General features: G+C 39.8%; 1 protein-coding gene across 4 annotated transcripts in view; it reads left to right on the forward strand.

Moving 5' to 3' along the window:
• FOXN3 (forkhead box N3) overlaps positions 1-26817 on the forward strand; it is a 112889-nt gene extending 86072 nt beyond the window's left edge. The window contains exons 4-7 of one of the 4 annotated variants that reach the window (XM_065751573.1): positions 5903-5965; positions 6261-6314; positions 15683-15791; positions 24650-26817. In XM_065751573.1, coding sequence (XP_065607645.1) covers positions 5903-5965; positions 6261-6314; positions 15683-15791; positions 24650-25199 — 776 coding nt within the window. In that variant the 3' untranslated portion in view covers positions 25200-26817. Of the gene's footprint in view, positions 1-5902; positions 5969-6260; positions 6315-15682; positions 15792-24649 lie in introns of all 4 variants that reach the window. The other 3 variants (XM_065751582.1, XM_065751589.1, XM_065751599.1) reach the window with 3 other exon arrangements.
• Positions 26818-27056: the final 239 nt, after the last annotated feature.

Consider the following 27056-nt stretch of genomic DNA (forward strand, 5'->3'; position numbering starts at 1 on the left):
TACTGTTAGAAAACGGAAATTGTATGTCTACATCTGTGATGATAAAAAATTTAATAAAACTGAGGAGCAGGAAGAAGGGTTTTGTTTTAAATGCTCTGCATCGTTTAAAATTCGGCTTTTATCTGTTTTCTCGGATTCCTTTGTTCAGTAACTTATTTGGCAGTGCCAGAAATGAACTTAAAAAGAGGAAAAATGAATGATTCATTTAGACCCATGCCTTGCTTCTTCTGTGTCTCATACTAGATCTTTTCAAAGGAGTAGGAGAACCAACGTGCCTGTTTTGTATTACTCCTAAAGTGCCTTCCTCTTGGCCTCCATAGTAAGCTTTCAAAACTCCTCTTCTTGGTCTTTTTGTGCACTGTTATATGAATATAATTTCATGTTCCTTCCCAAGATCTTGGTTCTGATTTCTGTTGGTTTTCAGTACATTACCACAAGTACTCTGCTTGTTTTAAGAGCTTTACTCAACCTTATTGAAATATTTCAGAAGTGGACTCAGTGACATCCCACACCAAGGAGTTTTGCCAAGTTACAGTATGTACAGTTCTCTTCAGGTATTTTCTTTCTATCTTGCACAGTGTGGTTTTATATAAATAACTATATTATTACTTTGTTGTTAGGCAAAAGAAATAAAAATCAGAATTAAAAATAAACATAAAAAAGCCTTCACCCCATTAGTTATTCGCCACATCTTTGACTTAGACTGACTCATACCAGGGTTAACCATCGTGATCTGGGAAAGAAATAGCCACATCTGTTAACAGACAAGTTAAATAGAGGCAAGGTGATATTTGCTCTCTTCAAGTTTTATAAGCCTAAAGGTAAAAGATGCGTGGCAACATTGCTTTTGTGATATTTTCCTGCTGGTGAAAACTGAAAATATCAAAGAATCAGACCATTAAAAAAGATATCGAGGCTGGGGCAGGAAATATAGAGACCGATCCCATAGAAAGAGAATAAACAAGACTGTTATCTCCTGAATAGTGGCAGTAAGTATTGCCCATCCCAGATACAATAGTGGATTTTAATGGAGAACAACAATGGAGGATGCTGATGAAGAAGCAGAAGGGGTTGAAAGCTTGAACACTGAATGATGAAGTAAAATTCTGTACAAAAATAGTTCTGGTTTAGATGTAGTAACTTTAAATTAAAAGAAGATCTTATAAATTCCTTCCATAGCCATGGTTGTGGTGTACAGATGGTGCAGTTTGTTTACTAACAGCATTTTTTTACGTCAGTTGGCAGTAACATTTTAGTAGTACCTAAAAATGCATCTTAAGTGATTCTCCGTAGGCATCTGTGCTTGAAAATTCAGGCCATGTTTGGTTTGAATTGCCTAAATTACTATTTTCTTTAAAATTGTGTAGTGTAGCTGTGGAAGTAAATACCCTGTAGTAAAATCAGGAGGGACTATGGTGATCTAATTTTTATTATGGCTTAATTGGAAGGAGCTGGATTTGAAGGATTCAATGAAATCGTATAAAAGTTTGAAATAATACCAAAAATAATGGAAATAATTGTATAACACTTCCTCTCTCCATAAAATGAGCTCGAACCAGTGGTCACAAACATAAATGGTTAGCTGTCACAGCCAGCTTTCTCAGGTACCTTATTTGTTTTTAATTACTTCTTGCCAATTCTAGAGTAAACAGTCTGTTACCCAAGGGCTGTCCTATGTGTGACTGAATGCCTTTATGTAACCTCATGCCAAAATATTTCATGCTTGCTGGTTTGCCACTTTACATGTCTATCCAGAATATATTCTCATCTTTTTAGGTAATATGCAAAGTGCAATTAGGCTCAAAACACATCTGGTCAATATGCGCTTAATCATAATTTCACAAAGTGATGCATTTTAGATTAGTTCCTCAGTAAAAGAACTGCATGCTGCTTACAAGTTTGGTGTCACTTTTCAACACTTTGCCAAGTGGGACCTTGATTCTAAAATGCAGCAAACAGACTTGCTGTGAGGTTTGTGACTTGCCCTTTTATTGATGTTGTCTTCCTCAAAGGAAGTTTTGTCTTTGGAAGCAGTGCTAGCAAAAATAGTGCTATGCTTCCGCTGCTAATTCAGTGGTATTGGGAGTTCCTCCACCATGTTGGCTTTGAACTGCCTTGGGATGTATGCTTTTGTGGTTCGTGAGTTCGGGTAAGTGGCTAAGGTTTCTTCCAAGTCCTTTCTGATAGTCTGCAAATGTCACTTGGCCAGTAGGGGACCAAGAAGTTAAACCTTAGTGCTTGTGAAGCGCTGAGTAAACAGACAGCTGTTGTCTGTTAGGGAGAATGTGGCTGCTGGCAATTTTTTGTCACTATCTTTTTGTCACTATCAGTTGTGACAAGCTTAAGGATTTGTTTCCTCCTCCTTGGTGTACAACATCCCCAATCTTTGCTCTTCTTTGTTCCTTACTTTCCTGTTTCGCTGGGAAAGTTGGCCCCTTCTATTTTCCACTAGCAAAAAATGAAAATGCAGTTTGTGTACCGAGTCAACTCTCCACTTATTTTAATTAGCAAAAAGAAACCAAAGAGCATCCATTAAAATATTTATTTAAATTTCATAGCTCCAAAACCTTGAATGTAGTTATTTTTAACCTGGTTTCCTAGGGAAAGATGTTCCTGCAATCATTTTTCACTAACCACCCACTGTTAATAACTTCAAAAGCCTTAGCTTTTGATCACAGACGCTTCAGGTGGGGTAGAGATGTCAGCTTTGAAATCCACAAGCCTCAGAAACAGGGACAGGTGGGTAGAAGAAACCTTTGTGGCTGTGCTGGACAGGTTGCCATGCAAGGTCAGGCCTGGCTACCAGATGTGGAAGGGTCTTTGTGGGAGAGACTTTAGAAAGACCCCATCTCTTGGGAAGGGATGATCATCATGGGGGCAACTGTTGGGAAGCAGGAGTCTGAGCTGGAAGCAGTGCGTTGAGGAAAGGCTTTCACCTTCCTTCCATGCTGCTGCTCCTGATTATGTCTTTACCCTTGACATCCTTCTCAGATTTGCACCTCTGAATTACAAGCATAACCCATGGAAAGAGTAATCTGTCCTTTTGTTGTACCCTCAGATCCTACTTCTGCACCATTTTGTTTGGTCTGTTACTGTAGAGTGCTGTGGCTTGGCCTCAGCCTTTGCCTTCAGCCACAGTTCTTGTCTTTGGCTTCAGCCCTTGTCTTCAGCTGGTGCCTCACAGGTATCGCAAGATTTCTTCCTTGAGCAGGTGTGACATACTCGTTCTCTGATCTGGCTGAGGCTTCCTGTGCAAGCAGTCCCCTCTTTTTATCTTTGTCTGCAGAAAGATGACCCAAACCACATTGTCTTGCATCCTGCCAGTGCCGCCACAGTACGCTTCTCCAAGCCCTCTTACCTCAAACCTCTGGGAGGCCGTATGGAACAGCTGTCTGGTTTCCTCAAGAGCATACCAATATAAACAGTTAGGCACCATGGCAGGTGTGGATGTGCTTGAATCATGGTTGTGCTTTGGAAAACAGCTGCTGTGATGCAATGGAGTGTTGTAAACAGCTTATATTAGTGTCATGAAGTCATTACAAAATCACGGTGGTGCTGTCAGTGGCCCAAATACTAAGAGTACACCTGTCAGGATAAATTAGTTGCATCATTCTCTGATTCTTTTGTATCAGAATGCTGAGTTTGTTAGTCAAACAAAAGCCAAAGACAGTAGGAAATGTGGGTTTTTTTAATTCTGGTTGTATCCTTTTATTCTTTCAACAGCGAAATTTATATTATGCTACAATGTTATGTAGCAGTGGGACTTCATTTAAAGTAAAACAAGAAAGTACGATTTAGGAACATCCCATAAGGAGGTGCTGAAGTGGGCTATACAAATTATGATACAGTAGATACAACTGTATCAGTCTTCGGATTTTATGGTATATAGGAGGTGGAAGAATTGTGGTTTAGTTTGACTTTACCTTCTTGGGCTTCTTTGCTTTTCCTCTTTCTTTCCCCCTTTTTATTTCAGGTAGGTTATCCCTCTTCAGTTTGACTAAGGGGAAACTCTTTGCTGTGCGGTCTTTGCGGTGTCTGGACCCAGTGCAGCAGAATGGCACACTCAGGAGTTAAACTCTTTGGGAGTGGCATCTTCAGCACAGATGCTTGCAGCAGGAATACTGCTTTTGATGTATCTTCAGAGCTGAAAATGGACAGAAGTTGATAAAGCTGCTTTTCTGAGAAGTCTGCTGGTGGCTTTTGGAAAACAGTACGCTCATCTGCCCAACACACAGACACGAATCTGCTTCTCAGTGTGTGGGCACCTTCTCTACGAATTTCTCCTGCTACTCTGACTTCAGTTCTCCGCTTACTACGCTGTTGATGTTTACTGCTTTAGCAATTAATTAATTCTGCACAAGAACTTCTTTACGGTGAGGGTGACGGAGCAGTGGCACAGGCTGCCCAGGGGGGTTGTGGAGTCTCCTTCTCTGGAGATATTCAAGACCCACCTGGACGCCTACCTGTGTGACCTGGTGTAGGGAGCTGCTTTGGCAGGGGGGTTGGAATCGACGATCTCTTGAGGTCCCTTCCAACCTCTATGATTCTATGAATTAAATAATAGAGTAGTCATATTACGATTGTATTTCCATCTGCATTTTCATGGAAAAATAGTACGTACTTAACCTAATAAAAAATCCCCTCATATTTCTTAATGGTTAAAATCTTCCCTGTGGTGTTTGTATTGTTCATAACTTGTAGAGCTTTACTCCTCATCGCACTACTCTCAAAGAAATAGCTTTGAAATATATAGATATACAAAATATAAATTTTTCTAACAGTGAAAGCTAATGTTCTGACATAATAGCCAAAATAAAGTGCCGTGAAGCTATTAGCAGCAAATTGAATTTTTTGGTACGTAATTTAGTATAAACACTGACAAGCTGGAAAAAAAAATATATAAAAACAGCAAACCCCCCGTACTCATTAGTAATTCTGTTTAGCAGCACAGAGGCAGCAGTCGGCAAGGGTGTGCGTTTTTATGTCTGCTTCAATTGCACACTTCATTTATTCGGACATGGCATAGGCGGCTTTCTCTGTCACTCGGCATCACGGCGCGATTAGCGAGTTGTGCCCCGGGGCAGCTGGGACGCTTTGCTGGGGCAGATGTTCTTTTCAGCTTATTCAGTGGCCGTTCCTGGGTTGTTTACTGTCGTCATAGCTACCTGCATTTCCATAGCAGCCGTGCTGCTGTGTGAGGAGCAAGTGAATATAGTTAGAAAAGGATCATATTTTGTTCTGTCTCTGTAACTTACCATCTGTCAACTGATCGTTGGTGATGGATTCAGAGAGCAATTTAAGAATAACAGCAGCCTGCTGATGATTTTTGCTTATATTACAGTGACAATGGATGAGGATGCAAGTAAGTTGATGCTTCAACGAAATGCTACCTTCACTTTTCCCTAAAATGTAGTTTTACTCCCAGTATTTTCTCAAACACATCTGAAATCCTTTCTGACAGATCAAAAAGACCTAGCATCATCTTCTCTACTTGCTCAGGTGTAGGTGTTTCCATATGCTTTCCCACCATCCTGTTTGCTCGTCTCAGTGTGTTGATTCCGAGTTGTGATGCTGCACCTGCTTTCACAGAGCCTTTGTAATGAAATCTAAATGCTCTTCTCAAAATTAAATAGCAGATTTGTGAGGCTGACAGAGGCTAACATGTGCTACCGTGTGCACACGTGGATGGTTTGGTGATGTTCCTCGCTGTGCTCTGCTTAGTGGCAGCACAGAGAGTACATGCAAGTTTGGGGGTGAATGCATTGTGGGATCAAACAGCCATCTGAATAATGAGCTCTTACACCGTCTCACTGAAGAAATTCGATTGAACCTACAGTTTAGCAACGGGGGCAGAAGGATTAGCCCAGTTGTAAATAATGTATTTATTGATTGATTTTTCCAGATCCTGACATTGATGCTGCCACTGCCATGATGCTTTTGAATACTCCCCCTGAGATACAAGCAGGTTGTGAGTAGATATTTCTATAGCATATAGCAACATAGACATGTAAAGTTAATATTCTTTTTTATAAGTATACAGCATATCAGATAAAAAGAAGGATTTAATGAAGAAATACTACTTCCCTTGTAGACCCTTAACACTTCCTTAACCCTTACATGAGTATGATTTTGTGTTTCGTATTACATTCATTGTTACATGAATAATAGTAATCCATAATCTCTAATATAAAAGAAGGGTTATTGTTATTCATGAAATACACACAATTTTGTAACTTCCTCTCATCCATACTGATGGAAAGACCTGGGGCAACAGCCAGGAAGTCAGAGAGAGAAAGAGAGCAACGGAGTGAAGGGTACATGGCATATGGTTTTGTTTTCATTTTGTTTTGATTTGACTCCTATCGTGTGAGTTACCACAGCCATCTGGATACTTTCCATTCACTTGGGCAGCATTTCAGCTCCTTCCTTGCACACTTCCTGCCCGTTTTGCTGTTTTGCACTACCTGATTCAAGGCAGTAGGCAGGCTCCAGGGAGGGAGTAAAGGTCTGGTTTCCTGCCAATAGAACCATTCTTGTTCTGGGACCAGACCTGATGGTTTGATGCTGTATATTAACAGAGCCTTGGAGATGCTCTGGGTCCTGCTGTACTGCGCTGTGCTCTTGGTGGGAGAATCATCCTGTCCCACAGAGCTTGCAGTAGAGGTATTAGAGGAATCCATGGAGAATATAGCTTCACAAAAGCAGGGAGTACAAGAAAACAAACATATATCTGGTCAGCAAGCACAGTAGTAATGCCAAGTGACAGCCAACTCTGAAGAATCAAGGCAGAAGTTAAAATAGAAGCCATTATAAAGCCTGTCTAGCCTCACTATTGTTCTAGCTCATGCAACCAAATCCACATTCTGGGGGAAGCCTTGGTTCGCACTTTGATATTCTGCCTGGGGAAGAGTCAATTACCATCAAAGCATCTCCTGCAAAACCGAGGAAAGCTATTGTCAGCCTGCTTTGTGACCCTGCCAGAGAAATATCTGCTGAGAAGCTCCTGTGGAGAGACAGTGTGATGTACCAAGAGCCTGTCTGTGCCAGAGAGGGTGGTCCTTGCCCTCCTCTCCCTCAAAGCTTTCAGGAGCTGTGGGCCATAAAAGGGCAATCAATTCCAGCCCCATGTGCAAGTAGAAAAAAGGAAAGTTTTTATCAAGGAGGGGAGGCCATTGGTGAGGTTAACAGAGAATGAAATGAGAGATCTTTCAAGGATCAGAAATCTAAGTAAGTCAGAGTTGTGGACAAAAAATGGATAACAAGAGTTTGGCATATAAAAGTGGGTGAAAGACTGAGTGTGTGGGAGATGGAAGAAGAAATACAACACTGTGCACAGAAAAGGATGGAGAAAACACACAATAATCCAGACTTCTGTAGGAGTTGGAGAGCTGTTGGAGTGCAGCACAATAAGCTGCATGAGCTAAACGCATGCTGCAGATGTTTATGTCATCTGCCTGTTTCCCAGTATCACAGGTGTTTGTGTGGATGCGATCCAGAGACCTGGCCACTTTCATGTCATAGAGATGACCTGTGGATTGGCAAGTGGTTTATTGCTATTTTAGTCTGTAGAAGTCATTCTGAGGAAGAAAAGTGTAATTTGACATGTCTCTCCTCCCCGTCACCTCCCCAGTGGGCTGTTACATAGGCTGCCTACTGGGTAGAATTGCCTGAAGTCAGGAGGAGAAGTTAGGAACGTTGATCATAACATCAGAGCTTTTCTGAATTGCAGCAAAATGTTTGTGTGTGCAAACGCATCCTTGAGAAGGTGAATTAGCCCACCCTGTGTACTGCAGTGAGGTCTACCTTATCTACCATGTTAGGAACATCTTAGACAACTTAGTTACTAGCATGCATGAAGAAACAAGTGCTTGAAAAAATCACATCTAAAAATAATTTTCAATTAAAAGGCAAGTGGGCTATACAAATTTCATAGCAAGGTATCTCCTTGAATCAAAAGCTGCCTTCCCAACAGGATAAAAACTTGTGTTTCTCTAGACAGTGTGGATGCTAAAAGTGTCTTGGGGATCAAGTTAGGTACAGCTATCATTCAAAGTTATAATAGAAATTATTCTTTTAATGTGATCTGTCAGAAAGGTATCCCCATCTTGGTAGCATTAGAAAATCCAGTGCATACTACTCCTTCCCTGTAACAAAGTGATTTAGGTGTTAAGCGAGCATTTAAAATTCTGTATGAACATCTCAAAGACTCCTGACAGCCACACAGGTCTTTTAAAATTAGCATTTGTTTTTACATGACATCATGAAATTGTGTCTGAGCTGACACAAGCATTGCTCACCATTTGCTTCAGTCACACTGTGCTTTAATTTCCATGCAAAAAAAAAAAAATTGCAAAATAAAAGAGTAGAACACTGCTATTTGAATATTTTTTTCTGTTTGTGGAAGTTTTGCTTTATAGACTTACAAAATTGATTGTGTTGTCACTGGAGGTTAGAAGAATGCAGTTATAGTGAGTTGTTGACAAGTAATGTCGGTTTTCTAACCTGCCCGAGTTGGCAAGCTTCATTCCTGGATTTTGGTGACATTAGCATCAGAAACTTCCAGACAGTTTCTAAAATAGGAACACCTTGCCATATTTTTACAAACCAAATAATCTGAGATTGTAAATAAAGACAGAAGCTACAAGTAGCCAGCTTTGTGCAGGACACTATTGAAAAGCACAGTGCAGCTGGCACCAGGAATAGAGCATTGAAGGTACTGTGATGTGCTAAGAAGGGACAGGTAGAAATGTAGTTTTAATGCTTATTTTTTATTTCAGTTTATCAAAGTCTTTGCTTTTAATCAAGTTTTATATTATTTGATTGTGTAAGAAAAAAAAAAAAAAAAGGAACACCTGCCTCCTTTAGTAGCAGCTATCGCAGGTTATGAATGCCTTGGATCTCATTAATAGTGGAACATGAATATTCATGCCTGGTTACGTGACTTGCATTGAGAGCTGTGTTTTTACCTGGAGGGGACTCAGTTTTGGCTGGGCCATTGTGGGCAAGTTGTGCCCAGTGGCTGGGCTTTTGTTCTCTGGTGGGAATCTGGCTCACAGACAGGCCAAGGGCAAAGATAGCACGCAAGTGATGAAGCTGTATCTAGAAGCTGTGGCTACTGTTAGTGAAGCCCATGGGTTATTTTGTATGACTGTTGAGATGTTCAGTACTTCACTTCCTAGCCGTGTCTTGGCTGTGAGTGCTACCAGCTGGCACTTTCAGTGGCATATTGTCCTCAGCTCCACAGTTGTATCATCCTGGCATGCAGTATAGTCCTGCCAAACTGTGTTGTGCCATGCAGAAACTGGACATAGTGTTTGGTGGTTCTACAGTGCATTTGTTCTTCCTGAGGTTCACATTGCTGTTAGCATTTTAAGTAGCAATACCTTTTTTGGTCAGTGGGATTGTTGTGAACTTGAAACAATTTGCTCACTTTGCAAGAACCAGTCAAAAGTAGTTGTGCATAACCTATTGTTGACAGTATTGATGGTGAAACACACCTAGGTCAGAGATGAAAAAAACTGGAAATCTTAATGTGAGTAGCTTCTGGCTCAGCAGTTGTAGATACAGCTTCGAATTCAGGAGCAGTCCTTTGCAGGGTGCTATATGATTTGGGAGCTGCACACCAATGCAAGCATGTTACCCAAGCTGCAATTTATAGCTACACACAGCTGTAAACTGCTTGCAGATGGGGCTTGGGAGGAAACCAGGAAACTCCAGGAGAGTGCCCTCAGCTCCCAAATGTATCTTCTAGTTTGATACTACTCAACCAGATTAGCTGGCAAGTGATGGCATTCAGGATACTTTATGGTACTGTTTTTAGTCTTGGTTCCTTACTGGAGGCTGAAATGCTCTAAGGATTTTTGGGATGATAGGAGTTTTGCTGGGTTCTTTTTAAAAGGCAGATTTTTCAAGGGTGAGATCAGCACCACTCTGTTATGGAAACCTTTCTTCTCTCAATGCATCTATAATCCAGCCTCAATACATTTAGTACACCTTAAATTCAGAGGGAAGAAGAAATTCTTGAAGGAGATCTATTTCAATACTGATACAATTGTATCTCAGTGAAACTCAGTTTTTAAATGAATGTGAGTGGATTGAATGTGTGGGATGTATATTTACAGAAATGAAGGAAAAAATGATATAAAATTGTCTTAAGAACAAACAGAAATCCTGCAAATAGGATCAAATAGAAAATGCAATTTTCTTGGTACCTTTTTATTGTACGTGAAATTTGTTAACTGCTGTGGACAAATTACTTCTTATAGCTGATGAGGCAGCTTCCAGTCTAACTTTTTATATCAGAAAATGATAAATCATAGACAATCAAGTATTTCATAAAGCTATTTTTGCTGACAATTTTGTAACAAAGCAAAAAGTAGAAAAGCATTTTCATTGGGCTGAAACTTTCCATTCCAGTCAGTTTGAGGGGAATGGCATCCTCAACTTCTGTTAACACAGATTCTGTCTTTTGACTTTTGGTTTTTCAGTGTTATGTCATTAAAGTAAAGAAATGAAATTGGAGAGAGAGCTTACTGTTCTGATGTACTTTCTCTTTTCTTCCTACTCCTTGTATTTTGATTTAGAAGTATGCTTTGTTTGTTTTAGGGAATTTGGGGGCTGGGGGATTGTTAATTTTTATTCTGTTCCAGTCTCTGCATAAGCAGTGCTGTTGTCAGCCAGTTCCAATATCACCGAAGTGGCTGGCTGCATTTTTTGCTTAATGCAAAAAAATAGCTCTGAAGATTAGATTATTTTTATTAAATGCCTTTACTTAAGGTTTGAGTGTGATAGGATTATCAAGATACACTTTTCCCTCCATGCTTAAGTTTTTGATTAGGGTAAATATCTGCTTGGGTGCATCCTTGATTTGCAGTTCATTAGAGCTGCAGACTGGAATCTGAGTTCTAAAAAAAATTGTCTTAAATAGTAAAATAGAACATGCTAGGGAAACAGCATCAAATTTATGCCTGGGATAAAGAGAACTGAAGTGAACAAAGTTACACATTTTGCAGATAATACTTGCTTCTGGCAACTTCTGAAGTCCCATCAATTGCACATCATCAGCAATTTCCCATTTTCAGTTCTTGTATCCTGAGATAAAGTATTTTGCTAAATGCTGTCCGGGAAGAGGAATTGGCAGAAGGAAGCTGAAGCTGACAGATATTAGCAGAGACTCGGTATCTCTTGCCTATAGTAATTTCTTCTGTGCTACATGAGATGACTCAGGGAAGAGAGGCTGACATAAATGCATGTACCACATGATGACAGGAGAGGCAGAGAAACCAGTGTGTCCCTACAGAGTACCACCTTCATGCTTTGAGAAGTTCATCTTCAGTAAATTCATTTTTCCTCACTACTCTTAACAGTTGGCTGCCTTGAGCTAGGGAGTTTAACAGAGCGTGCTTGTTTCCTAGATGATGTAAAGAACATGTCTGTTAGCCCTTTTCTTATTAGCTTCTTTAATTTACAACAAGTTACGTTCAATGCTGATTTAACTTCCCCATGCAATATTTGACCAAGAAGTTAGGTTCCTTATTTAGTGAGGAGCTGGAGCGTCAGCATGCCTGGTGAGTCTGTCTGCTGTGTATTTCCTCCTCCTTTTCCGCTTAAGTTTTGCTTATTTGATACACTGTGTGCTGAACAATCTTAATCTTCAGAGAAAGACCCAGTCCAGCATGGGTTTGGTTTTAGTGAAGGGCTTGGACAAGGTTGTTAGCTCAGCTGGCTGGGAGGAGTTTGTTTCTCACACACGCACTCTAAAAGATTATAGCTGTCATCTGCCAAGGATTGTGATGAAAGAAGTCCCACAGTTTGAGACGCTGTACTTAAGAATATGCTCTGAGTTGAAACAGTCCTGCACCAGCTGTGGGATGGTCGTGCAGCCACATTATTATTTTCCACCTCCAGCTGCTGGGTACAGTCTACAGAGCAGCACTGGATTTTTGTATGCTTCTCTTGGATCTTTTCAATGTCATCTAACATTCTGATGAATTCAAATTACGGTATGTTTTGCCACATGGCATTTACTTTATTGTCTGTTAAATTTGTTAATGTAAAAGTTTGCTGTAGAGTATAAAAAACAGAGAGATTATTTCCCCCCTTGGAGAATTTCAGAGATGCAGCTCTGATTTTTGATGTTACGTGTATTACTTCTCCTCAGTCAACCACTTGAAATTCCACCAAATTCTGTTCCAGTTGTGGAATTTCACCAAAGCTGTGCAGGATCAAGAATCATTTGCCTCCTTAATGCAGCAGATTAGAGGCAAATTCTCTATATGGTTTATCTCTCTTTACTCTAATTGAAATATTTCTTGGGTTTTAAGCTTTCTGAGAGAGAAATGAGATCCGCCGCCTCTTTCAAAACAAAGCAGTGATGGAAGCTGAAAGGTGAATAATGATTTTAGTTTTTCAGACCCTTCAAGTTTCAGTAAGAACGTTTTATGAAAGAAGAAACCTTTTATCAAAGAGGTGTACTGATCTTCTTGCATTGTTTGGGTTTTTTGGGGTTTTTTTTTGAGTTGTATTTCTCAGACATCAGTGTCTCTAGGCACTTGCACAGAAAAGGTGTAAATTACATTTCACACTTCTGCCTAGGAATGTGGATCCATATAACCTGCCTGTGCCTTTGGTTAAAGAAGCGTTACAGAAGAGGAGCCTGGACTGTAAGGTGTTAGTACACACCAGCACTGATTTTTGATATGGTTTAGAGTAAATTATTTTACCTCCGCAGCTTGAATTTTCAGTCTAAAATATAAATAACTACCCTCAAAGTACGGTTTCAAAAGTTAATTAAAGCTAGGAAGACACAAATTTATCTCTGGAATGAAAGCACTACGTGCTTTCCAGTAAATAATCCACAAGCCTTCAAAAGTGCCAACATGTGAAAATAATTCCTTGGATAATCAGTAACCATCTTCATACAACCAAAGGTGGGATAGTATCTGGGTACCATCAACAGCGTAAATATTGGCAGGTCGTAGGTATCAACAATTTAAAACAAATTACTGTCATCTAGGAAGGGATGGGTGTTGATGCTGCCTGAAGTATGTCCTTCAAGTAGAGATGTGTAAGAAATAGGTAGCAATCATGCAGTGCCACACCAGTGGTGTGGGTAACCTAGAAATTAATAACATGTATGAACAGATACCAGTGCGTCAGAGGGTATCTTTGGGGATAGTTCCAAAGGACAGCAAACTTCTTTTTATTTTTTTCTTCTCCTTGACATTTGTTAATCAGCGAAAAGAAGTGGTGGAACACATTTGTGTGTTGAGAGTGGGATGTTTTCAAATGCAAAACTTTGAAGAGAATATTCCCAGGTAGCACAGTGTGACTTATGGATGGAGGAACGGTATGAATGTGGATATTAACTAATAGAAACTCCAAGCTACAGAATGTGGTGTACTTTATGTACATAAGAGTGCAGAAAATTGAAACTCTGAGGAAGTCAAGAGGAAAAGACATGACCAAATGGTTTTGGAGAAGTGATGGGTAAGAGTGAACAGGATTTTTTTAAGAAGCAATGGAGGTTACAATAACACAGAAATAGGGAGCAGGAGAGAAGAAGGGATGAGATAAATAGCAGCTAAATAGCCAGCAGACTGGGATAATTAAGTCACTGTGGAAAGAAGAGTTTGGGCGTCAAGGAGTCTGTTGTTCCTTTTCTTGCAGTAGAATTGTCAATGTGTTTGCTTTGAAGTTGTGTATGTATATTTATTTAGTCAGCACACATAGCTAACTGACGAGTGAGTGTGTGTGTGCATGCCTAAATGGTTTATTTCAGTATAAAACTCTGTGTCTGAGTAAAGATGAAATTACCGTTATCTCTCTAGGTCAAATTTCTTGGTTCATTTCTTTTAAGGGGACTTTGTAAATACACAGAAACTGTACTGCATAGTGCAGAATGAAATCTGTCCCTCCTGTAAGTCTGCTGGGAAACCCTGGCTGTTGGAAATCATGTCTTTTGTTGATCTTCAGATATTTAGCACGTTTAGATGTTACTTCAGATTTGCCTGTTCTCTGTGCTTTTTCTGCTACCCCTATCTTTGAGCAGACCACTTTACTTTTATGATGTTGTTACTCTGGCCTTCTTAAGGTCATACTGTTGAAACAAATAAAATAAAAAAAAACTTCGGAGTTCCTAGCAAGAGAACATTCCTCTGTATTATCTACAAACCCAAACACAGAAACATTGAAAGCCCTGAGTGAAGTGTACGTGATCGATTTCTCATAATCTGGTGCTGGAAGAAAATGTGCACAAAGTAGTGAAGTATAAATAGCAAAAAGCAATTTTAAAATTATTTTGGTCATTGAAAGATGACCCCAGTTGTTACAAAGTATGTTCTCTAATTTTGGCTATTTGAGTCTGTACTTAAGCACCTAAATATAAATGACCTATTCTTCAGGGGTTCTCAAAAGCAAGGGTGGTATCACACAGTGGCAGGATTTGATTAAGGGGTGATGTGCTCTCACCAGCAGGAGAAAAGAAGATTATTTTCCCAGAACTAATCTTTGTGGTCTGGAATGAAGCAAGGTGAGCATCATGATGGCAGGAAGGGGAGTGTGGATCTGGCTTGGTGTTGATAGGATGGGGAAATGTACCTCAGCAGCTTAAAAATAATGTGTTTCTAGGTATATTTCCCTCCCTCAGAGCACACTAACATTTTTGAGTGTGAGCATTTGAATTCGGGCATGTGAAGTGTGCGCTTTGATTCTTAGTCTGAATGAGTTTCCTAGTCTCTTCTGTAATTTGTTTAAATACAACCTTTAAAAGCAAAATTCTGTAGCTGTTTGTATTTATTTATATGTATTTTTATAATATCTATATATTTAAAAGTACACAGTAATGGTAATCATTGTCTTTTTGGGCGTTCCCCATTAGGGGAAGGTATGATTCAAATGCTGACTTGTAGTAAGCATAAAGAAAACTGGCTATGGATGTTAAAGAAGCATGATCAGGTGAAGGCTGTTAGTGGTTATGTTCAGTCTGAAGGGAGTTGACAGTTGTGCAGTTATGCCCAAGTCCCTGGTAGGCACTGTGTTCAGCAGTCTCGAAGCCCAGGGAACAAGAAGAAAATGCTGAGGACATAGAAAAACACCTCTGTAGAAATGAAGTATTCAGATATTGGTTAAATTCTTAGTGGCTGGAGCTGCAGTTCTTGATGCCCAGCGCAGTACCAAGTCCATAGTGAAACCTCCTATTGCCCGTGGCCGGTGTCTGTGCCCCCTCACCAAGGCCTGTGGGCAGGCTGCATGCTGCACCTTACTGCTGGCTGCTTACATTCTGTTCGTCTGTAAAGGGTCATTGTTTCTTACAGTCAATTAAAGTTACATCTGTGCTCAGAGCTGTTTTTGACTCTAAGCACATACATTCCCAGAAGAACTGTGATTATAAAACTAGTGATTGGGTTGCACAAGGAATGATCTGCAGCAACTAGGTCAGGCGGTGGCTTCCACAAGCCACTATATCACTAGTTGCTGTCAAAATGTTTGGTATGAACATAGCATTGAAAATAGGATGGCATTCACAAGAGTGGAGACGAGATGCTGGAAGGTAAGCAGTGCACTACACAAACCTCTCTGATGTTTTCTCAAGTCATTGAAAAGAGTCACTTCCACATTTTGCTCACACACTTTGCTGATGTATTCTTTAAAAGGAAAAAAATGTATTCTTCTTGTTTTCTAGTTCCTCCAGGAGTGATACAGAATGGAGCTCGAGTTCTGAGTAGAGGAATATTTCCAGGAGCCAGGCCATTGCCAATCAACCCTATAGGAAGCATGGCTGTTGCAGTAAGGTAAGAGTGGCTCGTTGAGAGATCTTTATGGAATAAATTATTTTGTAGAGAATGTATAATTATGCATAAGCTTGGAAGATGAGAAAATTTACTGCTCGCTAATACTTAAGAGATTTTAAGCAAAAGAAACCTTCTGCCATCCAAAACACATGGGTTATCATTCTTTGCAAGATAGTCATGGCATATCTGTCTATCTCATAGGGGCTTGTAAAGAACATCATTCTGTTTTCACTAGCAAGTAGAAGGCAGCTTTCTATAAGAAGCTCCTCAGGTGACCTCTTTTTTCTTAGAGCAGATGTGTTTTCCCACCCCCCTTCACCTCCTTTAAAGACAGTTTTCTGATTTTTTTTCCTGGGATTAAATACCTATAGCTGTCATTTTGTTATTAATGTAGGTCTTTGTGAGATGGTTTCTTTCATTACAGATTCTATTTCAAGGTTATACTGAAACCTTCAAGGGTAAAATGTTGTTTGAAGATCCTCGACTGTTTTTTTTTCAGAAAGCAGGGCACTAAGGGACATCTAGTGATGGTAATAAGAACTGTGGTTCAGTGGTTTGCTTTGCTTAAAGCAGCGATGGTTTATTATTGCACAAATAGTTTGCCTCAGGTGTAGCTTCATTTTCAGTCACAACAGAGAAGAATTTGGCCTAGTGTGCTGCCAGTGCTCTTCTCTTTCAAACCTCACATGATCGGTAAAAGCCATTCCAGCTTGGGCTGTTGGATATTCTGGGTGGGGTTTCATATTCAGTGCTGGCGTTGCTTTGCTGGGCTGTTCCAGCTACACACTGATCTCAGTAAGTGGTTACAAGGCAGAGAAATGAAGGAGCTTGATAGCTTCTTGTTCCATCGTTATTTACTTGGGATTTTTTCCCATTTGCTCTTTATTTTTTATCTCTTTTTAGAATTATTGTCTAGCTCTTTGTGGACATTTTTTACATCCAATAAATGGAAAGAGAGAGAGAGAGAGAGAGAGAGAGAACCTCTCTTCATCATATTCATATAATCTTGATGATGAAAAATGCAGAGAAGGGGAAACACTAACTTAGATGAGCAGCTGCTTCAACTATTTTTCATAGAGTTTTTCTGTGCTGCAGAGATACAACCCTGGGGGTCATCCTTCAGAAGTCTGCAGAGTTTCTCTCCATCTCACTTTTCTGCAGTCCGGTCTTGCTAGCAGTGGAGGGCAGCCATCTTCAGTAGCTCTGCTGCTGTTTTTGGCCAGGACTTGTATTCTGCTCCTGCAGAGCTGTGGGACTGCTGGATTGTATATTGTATATGTACATACATTTAGGAAGTGACCAAGCTAAACAGAAGACGCAGTGGCCTGAATATTCTCTGAATTTGCAGCTTATCTGCCTTTCCAGCTTAGAGCCCTTCCTTAAGAAGAGGAGACTTTTATGTTCTGTAATGAGGGTTAACTTCAGTAGGAGGTAGATCTGTTTTTTTCCATCCATGGCCACTCAAAAACTTTCTTCTATGTAGACATCTCCAAATTGCTGCGTTGTGAGGCTGAATATAGTTAACTTCTATACATTGTTGAGGACAACTTCTCTTTGGATGGGGGGGGGGGTGTTTAACAGGACCTTCACCAGCTACCTGCTAATCTAGATTTGGGAGATCAGGGCTTTTACCCCTCCCTTGCATCCATTCTTTTTGCTCTGTATCAGAGAAAAGCATTTATAATTTGTTATCGCAGACATATTTCTAATTCTTTTTGTTCTGTTCTCCAGCCTCAGGCTATATTAGAAATAGCCTACTTGGAATATATTGCTGGTCTGCATGATGTCTGCTCATATTTTGGAGCTTCTGCAATATCCTCTCTACTTGTTCTTGGAAGAAAAAAAAAAGTGCGGGGGGAGAGCAGGGAAGAAGCTGTAAAAGATTTGGATAAGTTCAGGGACTCTATATTAGAGTCTGTATTAAAGTTCAGAAGAGAGTTTTGTCTCATGCCTACTGGGGATATTAAGATTCAGAATTTCTTCAGGAAGGTCGGTTTGGATGTATGGTACCTCTTAGAACATCATCTGGTCCTCTCAAAACTGGATATTTCTGTTACTGTAAAAGCAATGTCCTGTTTCTTGGTGCTTGCTCCTCTCTTCAGATATGCAGAGCTAAATGGAGCTCATCCTGCTGAGATTTTTTTGGCATCTCGTGGAAATCCATACAACTTCTGCTTATTGTGTATAGCAGAGGGAGTTTATCAGAGTGTCTGTGTAGCCTTCCTCTGTTGCAGTGAAGAGTGGGAGTAGTACTTATGCAGAGCTGCCTTCCCTGCGTGGCGGGAGTTGCCCTAGCAGGGGATGTTTTCAGAAATGTCCCCTTCCAGCTTTCAGCAGCAGCAGGTCTGCTGGGCACCCATAGCAAGTGGGGGAGACTCCTTTTCCAGTTAACCTGCAGAAATTGTGTCTCTCAGCCTATGTATTCAGGGAAGGCCAGGCAGCTTCATTCCAGTAAGATTTTACTAAGTTGTGTGTTTTCTGGACAAGTGTTCATCTGACATTCTAAAAGAAAAAGCCATAATCCAGGTTTCTGTTAATTGAGTTCTGTTATACTGTCCTTTGCCTCCACTTAGGCTTCAGTTTTGTGTCATATGCTGAAGAACGCAGCAAAGTGAAAGATAAAAGTCTATGCAGCTACATTTGTTATCAAGCAGACCGTGTGCAAATAGCATACTGTATGTCAACCTGTTGTGCAGGCTGCCATTACTGTCAAAATAGAGTAACAGGTTTGATCTTGGGTTAAATTCGCAGTTGTAATTAGGCAGAATGTTTTGATGAATCTGTTAACTCAGAAGGGAGGCCAAAACCACAGCACAGAACTAACAGATGTTGATATCAGTGATTTTTGATATATTAGCTCCCATTAGTTGGAAAGTTAACTGTGCAATTCTTGCTGTTCTGTCCCTGCACAAGCTATCAGTGCGTTGTGCCCATGTAATTACATACAATTTCGTGATCCTTTATAAATAAAACAAAATATGATGGAGTTAAGCAGGGTGAATTAAAAAATTCTACTAAAAAGTATTTAGAAGCAGCAAGTCCACCGTTTCCATAAATAAAGAGTAGCAGTTGAAGAGGGCACCATTATGTTGTAGTGCATTTGGCTGAAATTGCACAAACAGACCTTTCATTCCTAACTATCCTACAGACAGAAAAGGCACCCCACACTCTTTTTACTTTGAAAATCATCTGCTGGTGTTAAATCTCCATAGCAGAGCATAAGTGGTTGTGTTCTGACAGCAGCTTTTTATTTACTTTGTTCACACCACTTTTAGCTTGTTTATCATCTATATTTTCCATGTTGTGGCTGACAAGTCTAAGACCCACCCAAAGACAGCAGGGGAAAATAACGCTTTGAAAGCTGTGTAGCATGTCTCTAACATGAGATCCATCATATATGTTTTTGGCAGACCATATCACCATTCACCCCGAGTGAATCTAAAAGTGAATGCAGTGATACTCTGAATACGTAGAAAATAAAATACTGACTTAAAAAAGGTATTCAGTGTACCAATTACGCCAACCCTTTGGAAGAGCTCAAGCTTAGAAGAGCTGTTTGGACTGTAATGCATTCAGCAGAAACCTCACCGTGATGTCTGTAAATTGCCTTGGTTTTCTTTAGCACATGCATGGATTGTGTCTGTGCACGTCCTTCCTGCAACACAGTAGACCTGTTAAGCCTAAGCCTTCCTTGCCTGCAGTGGGCAAATCCACTGAGGGGAAGTTAGTAGAATTTCACTCCAACAGCTGTGTGGCATAGGCCTTGACATTTGGTCCAGGTTAGTCTGCAAAATATGTTTTGCTGACTATCTCTGGCAGTATTTATGTAACAGGCCTTTTGTTGTTGTTTTCCCCTGCTCTGAATGTTCACAGTGCTGCAGAAGCTGTTTAACAGTGTCTGGATGGACTCTCATGGGACCAGGGCTTTATGGCACTGTAGTCTTCAGTACTCATACTGTGTAGGCATGCTTCCCCAGTTTTTGGTCAGATTCAGATGGTATCAAAAGTAGGATTGGATTGTGAATTCTTTCTTTATAACCTGTTGGTTCTATATTCTGTCCTAATCCTGCTTTTCCCACTGAATTAGACAAACCAGAGCTGATGCTTTTAGTTCCAACTAATTTACCTTTGGAGCTGTTGCTGCATGTGGGCAGTTGTTGCTAGCCTTGGCCCATGAGGCTTTACAGTCTGTTCAGCAGCCAAATGGAAACCCATCCCGTGTCACTCAGTAGCCAACAAATTCACCTGAGATGCAGGCAGAAAAGCGGGAAGCAGAGTTCACAGCTACCTTGGTGGGAAATAGGAAGGAGCAGGTAAAACCTTTAGGATTTGGGATGAATTGGGTTGCTGAGCGGAGCCATTCCTGATAAAGATTCTGTGGCTGAACTTGGCTTTGTTTGTTGTTACAATTGGAAATTTTAGGATGGAGTATAGTACTCACCTTCTTTTTGCTAATATTTCACCAAGGTGAACCCAAGGTAGAATTATGTGTTCTCATATCTGTAAATGACTGTTTCTGCTTAAAGGAACTGGTAGATACTTCCTTTCATGAATTCTGAACTGCATATTCTTAATGTTCTTATGTATTACTGATATGATCAGCTTAATAAACCCCACATCATCCCTGTTGCATTGCTGTCCCCTTTCCACCTCAAGCAGGCAGAGTGTTATCCTTGGCATGACTGAAGGACCAAAGATCTAGCTGATAGTTGCTTCTCTTGCAAAAAGGAAGAGGGCCACATTTGTCTCAACTTCACATTTGCTGTTGCTATTGGCAAAGTGCTCTTTCTGCTAACAGTTTGCAAAGAACCATAACAAGTATGAATTGTATACAATTACTCTGTGAAGTATCTCTGTAAGAGCTTCCATCAGTAGTTTAACTGACTTCTTGTTTTAACTCAGTAACCCCTGATAGAATCTCATGACACAGCAAGTATCACTTGTCCTCCACATTTGCTTGTTGTCCTATCTGCTGGTATGTAGTCTTTATAAATAACAGTTCAACTACCTGTTCGAAAACTGACTCTCCTGAATTTTCCTCTGAAATCATATTACCTGTACAGTAACAGAGTGTGTTAGCAAACTGGGAACTTGTCAAAATGTGTACACTCAACTTACAGTACCAAACTACATTGCTTTCTTCATCTTTTAACTGGGTGTTTCCAAAACTCAAAATACCTCTCATCCAAAATGTTCAGAGGGAGTTAAGCTGGTACTTAAATTTCACGTAGGTTTGTTTTGTTCAACAATGGAATATACCTGTCTCTGATGTGGAATACAGTAAGTATTTTTCAGCCAAACTTTTTGCTGTGTTGCTGATGGAACAGAGACTTTTGCTGCATCCCGAGGAGGACCCCTTTAAAAGGCAGAAGCAGTGACACTGTGCAAAAGCAATTGTTTCATTACTGAATTGAGATCCAGCTCCTGTGGGCTCCATTTCACTTGTGATGAAATTAGTAACAGAACTCATAGCAATTTACAAGGGGAATGGAATCAGGCTTTCAAAAGGCCAACTTATCTCTGCAGACCTGGAGGGTTGTGTAATTGTGCTACAGCCAAATTGAAATATTCTTAAAAGAATCTGTGCATGGTACTTTTAGGTGTATAACTGTGGTTAAGAACCCTCAAGCAAATAAGAGTCTGGAGGATGAAAAGCTCCAGAGACTGCCCCATGGCCTTTCCTGACAGAGGCAGGCATATTTGAGAGCGTGGCAGTTTCTGGAAATTTTGAAATGAAGCACTGAACTAGAAAATGGGGAAATAATAAGGTATTACTTTAAATTTTGCCACATTGTTATACTGTCTTTAAGTATTTTTTCTTCTATAGTTTAATACTAATCCAAACATCAGAGCAAGTGCCTGTTTTAAAACACTGCTGTTTCAGTGACAAAGTTAGAGCTGCAACCAGAATTTTGAGCCAAAATAGATTGGGTTGGCCAAAATCTGTCCCCTGAAGCCTGGGAGAGTTCTGTCCACTTATGATCTACATTGAACTTAGTAGGTTTGTTTGTCAGTGAGCGCGTGACTGGATGAGAGCACAGTATGAAGCTTGGCAATGTCTCTGAAGTGTGTGCAGATTATTAATTATTTAGATAATAGTTTATTCAACTCTTATTTGTGTACTATATTATTTGTATAATATCAGTTATAACTAATTCTTCCTGTGTTTTGATCTGTTTCTTATCGGCTGAACTTACTTTCAGGCTACGTGAATTTTGACCTGATGAATATCCTAAATCTCTCTGCCTGTATAACTCATTTTCATCTCTGCAGATATCCTTTGCTACTTCTCTCCTTGACCTTCTTTCTCTTCCTTTTTTATTTCCCCAAGCAGAACTGGTTGGAAATCTTTCAAAATGTAAGTGAAAAACATAAAGATTTTTCTGAGATGCAAATGCTGTCCATTTCCTGACCAGTTCCACCATAGCTCCTTTTCTTTTGAAATGCATTGTTATTTCCTATCTCTTCTCACTTATTTTAAATTGACTTTTTTTTTGTCCTTTCTGTCTTTCTTTGCCATCATCCCCGTTTGCAATCATTCCCTCTGGGATTCTACCCCCATAGTAGTACACCTTCCCCCAGGACATTGCTTCTGGAATCCCTGGGCCTTTTCGTTCAGTTTTTCTGCTTTTTTTAAGGGGTTGAGGTCTGGAGTATATCCTTGGGGCAGAGCTTTTGAATCCAAAGTAGAGCCCCTTAGTTAAAAAGCAAACACTAGACTCGAGAGGGGGCAAACCAGGGAGGTCTTTTGACACGTGGTTGCTCTGCTCCATGGAACTGTTGTTTTCCTTTTGTTGATAGTTTCTGAGAACAAATAGAGGTAGATCTAATAACACAAAAATGGACATCTTCGTTTAAATCCCATCTGTCAGAAGCCTTGCTTGCTAATAACCTAATCCATAAGAATTCCACTTGGGTTCCTACCTGTTCTGTCCCATGTTTTTTTTTTTCCTTGGAGCGAGAATGTATTGGTGGTTTTATACGGAGAGCTAGGAGCATGTGATTTTTATTGAGCCATGTTTCCCTGACTATTAGCTGCCTAATAAAATCAAGTAACTTTAATTTTATGCTAATTTATGATAATTTTGAACATTTTTAAATGTAAATTTACCCTAAAAATGAAGAATCTGTCACTTAAAATGCATCACATGCTTCCTTGTAATGACTGATCTTAAGGAGTTGGTTATAAATTCACCTTTCAACTAGTTTAGTATGGATGATTTCTTCTTTTAAGCATTTGGCATCCTCTAATGACATCCCCTGCAGTGGGAAACCATCACAGAGTAAATGCAGCTGGCTTGCTGCACAGTCATGAATGACATTGCATTTAGTTATTAATAATTGAAGGAGCATTGTGTATTCCTTCTGGGTTTTGTATATAATTTATGGATCGTAAAGCTACTTGAAAATCTAAGTGAAAATAATTTTATTGAGCAGAAGTGGCTGCTAATAACTATGCCTTCTGTTACATACATTAATCTGAAAGTACTGTAAATAAGAACATTTGGAAATACTGATTAATGCATTACCTTTTAGCATTGTCCTGTCACTGTTTCTCAGAAGCTGTTTCTTACTTCAGTGAGCTCCACAGATAAGTGCATTGAGATGAATAGGAACTGAGGGATTATATTCCTCTCCTGGATTTTCCACCTTTCAGCCATACCTATCTAAAATGGATAATACTCTGTCGTTCATTCTGTAAAGAAACCAAACCTGGCATCCGCTCCCCGAAACCTAAAGCACTTTCCCATTTTTAAAGTAGAAACAGGAATAGTCTGGTCACTGCCACATTTGTATAAAGAAGTACCTGTGTTCAGTGTGCATTTTTAACCAACGCAGTCGTGACTGTGTGAGAGCACTGTGGTGACAGCATGAAGGTGGCAGGACCAGATTTTAAAGTGGGTTGTCATGTGACTCATGAAACAGCCCTGCTTGTTTTTGTTTTTTGTTTTTATTGATAAAGGATTTCAGGGCTTGTGAACTGGCAGGGAAAATGATGATGCCTATACTCACAGAACAAGCATCCCCCTCTCCTTTTCTCAGTGGGAATTAAACACTGCACAGGAACAATCCCTTCTGCAACTGACTTGTGAGCACCGTGTTCTGTACTGTGAAGTCATTGGTAGTGCTATAATATTTTCCAGTGCAGAATGAGACACCATTAGTTGTATGTTATGGTGCAGTAGATCCCCCAGCACAGAGTGCCATAAAAACGAAGAGGAAAACGAAAATATCTAAAGCAAAACCAGATTTTTTTGCACTGTTTGTTTTTGAACACATTTTAATATTTTGTTGGCAGTTAGTGTCTTAAGATCACGTTGTTTTCGCCATCATCCACAAACTGATCACAATCAGAAATGTTGTCAAAAATGTCCCATCTGGGACCATGCAGGTTCCAGCTGAAATTCTCCTACCAGGGAATGGCAGAGCTAAGAGAGTCTCTGAGAAGAGGCAAAGGCAGAACACCAGAAGGCTGGTGTCTTTTTCCCAACATTTTTAATAGTATCGTTTGAAAAGGTTGGAGGATATTTATACAACTGTTCAGAACTTATTCAAAATAGAAGTAAACCTTTTTTTTTTAGTTTTTGAACACAGATCAGGACTGTTCAGACATTGCTTATTATGGCCACCCTGCTTGCTCCTGCCTCTTGTGCTTCATGTCTTTTGCCTTGACAAATGGTGTAGAGTCCAATTTGCAAGCAATTAGAAAAAGTCAGGCATTGAAAGCGGTCTGTGTGGATGTTACTTCGATAATCATAACTTTTGATTATCTGTCAGTTGTTTTTACCTTATTAGCTTTTGCACTGAAGCAGAATCACTTCTCTGGTTTTTACAACTACTTCAATTTGCTCTTCCAGGAATGGGATAACAAACTGCCGGATGCGGACAGAAAGCGAACAGTCGTGTGGCTCCCCAGTTGTTAGTGGCGACCCGAAGGAGGATCACAACTACAGCAGTGCCAAATCTTCCAACCACAGGAGCACGTCACCTGCTAGTGACTCCGTTTCCTCTTCCTCTGCTGATGACCAGTATGAATTTGCAACTAAAGGTAGCCAAGACAGCAGTGAAGGAAGTGAAGTTAGCTTCCAGAGCCACGAGAGCCATAGTGAAACAGAAGAGGAGGACAAAAAGCAAAATCGGAAGGAGACCAAGGATTCTTTAGCTGACAGTGGGTATGCATCCCAGCACAAGAAAAGGCAACATTTAATGAAGGCGAAAAAAGTACCAAGTGACACACTGCCTCTTAAAAAGAGACGTACAGAAAAGCCCCCTGAGAGTGACGATGAGGAGATGAAAGAAGCGGCGGGATCTCTCCTGCATTTAGCGGGAATCCGGTCCTGTTTGAATAACATCACCAATCGGACGGCAAAGGGGCAGAAAGAGCAAAAGGAAACCACAAAAAATTAGAACAAATCATTGATTTGTTTGAACTTACAAAGTTTTGTTTCAGCACGTCAGGTGAATTCTAATGATTTGTGGCAATATCAGCAATTTTTTCCTTTTTTCTTTTTCTTTCTATTTGGTTTTGTTTCTTTCCTTTTTTTTCTTTCTTTTCCTTTTTTTTTTTTTTTTGGACCCTTAAGATTTTTATTTTTAAAGGAGATTGAAGCCATAGAACTCATACTGACACTCAGCTAATTTACAAAAGCTTTTCATTACCTGAAGACAAAAAGTTAACAACAACAAAAAAAAGCCAAAATCGACATTGCTTTCTCCGGCTTGTCAAAAAATGCATGGTTGAATACGCAGTGACATCAACATTATTGTGATGGGATAAGATTGGGCACTTGGAAATCTCTCTTTCGCTAGAAGAGATTGCATAATTTAGTAGTCATTCAGGCCTAGCCCTTAAGAATTTTTTTAACGGCCTTACAATTGGGTTGTAAGGGAATGTGAATAAAGAGATTTGGGGGAAAGAGAAGGCGTGTACTTCTCACACCAAACCACAGACCATCAGGTGGCACTTGGATTCACCGTGCCATACACGTCTTTGGACAGCCACTGGTGGCAACTGCGCATACCGGAATGCACTTGTAGTGCTTCGTGTTCTGTATGTGGCTAATAGCGTGAAGACTGGTGACTTTTAAGTTTTGGGAAGTTTGAACTGTGTATGCAATGAGTTTCAGTGAAATAATGAAAAGGAATGGAGGGGTGGGGGGGTGGCATTGTTAATAGCACTGCTGATCATTGAATTATGTCTTCTATATTAAATTAACTGAATGTTCAAAAAGCCATAAGCCCGAAGATTGGCACTGCGTGCAAAAAATAATAGTATAGGGAAAAACAAGCTGTCTTCTAAACTGCCTGAGTGAAAACCAGTCAAGTCTAAGAAATTACAGTAGATATTAAGGAAGAAAATAAATCAGAATCCTTTTCTGTGGATCAAATATTTGACCTGAGGGAAAAAAAAAAAAGCTACAAAGCCTGCCATTAGTGTTATTCTGTAATTTAAAAAAAAAAAAAAAAACAACAAGAAAGCGTATTGATGAACAGTGAAATGAAGCTCAACAAAACAGCTCCTACACTGCCCTCAGAAGTGAGCGTTGCAGTTAATGTCAGTCAGGATTCATCTGTGCAAAAACAACAGATTTCCAGATTCAACCAGCATAGCCAGCAGAAAAAGATCCACACTGCATGGATTCCTTTTGGAAGAGGGGGGGAATACAAAAAGCAAACAATTTTTTTTATTCAAAGATGACAAAGTTCTTGTAAGGTAAATAATGTATTTAGCATGAAGCATGAATTATTTTCATATAAATATAGAAAATAGAGAAAAAGGCTATGCCTCTAATTTTTAAGCCCTTAGGCTTAGAGTTTGGTTGGTTTATTTTTTGTTTTTGTTTTGGTTCTGTTTTGGTTCTTTTTTGTTGTTGGGTTGGTTTTTTTTTGTGGATCTTTTTTTATTTTGATTTTTATTTTTTTGTTTGAAGCAGGTGTTTAAGGTTTAACCTTCTTCAGGGACAAACACTGACTGTTGGGAAACTTACTCTGCAATATTAAAAAATAAAATCTTCATGCTCTGGTAGGGCTTGGATGGTTGAATTATACTGCCTTGTCTGCACATTCAGCCCCCTCTCCCTACTTCTCTTTAAAAAAAAGAAAAAAAGAAAAAAAAAAGTAAAAGTGTGTCCTTTCTTCGTCTGTACATGTGTAACATGACGCAATAATCTGAGGGCAAGTTTAGTAGTGAGTGTGTATGACAGAATCAAGAGAATAATGGGAGATTAATTGAGGAAAACTCTCTGATTTGATTCAGGAATAAGT

This window comes from Cyrtonyx montezumae, unplaced genomic scaffold (assembly GCF_038088225.1).
Source record: "Cyrtonyx montezumae isolate F1298 unplaced genomic scaffold, pur_monq_1.0 scaffold_10, whole genome shotgun sequence".
Classification (NCBI taxonomy): Eukaryota; Metazoa; Chordata; class Aves; order Galliformes; family Odontophoridae; genus Cyrtonyx; species Cyrtonyx montezumae.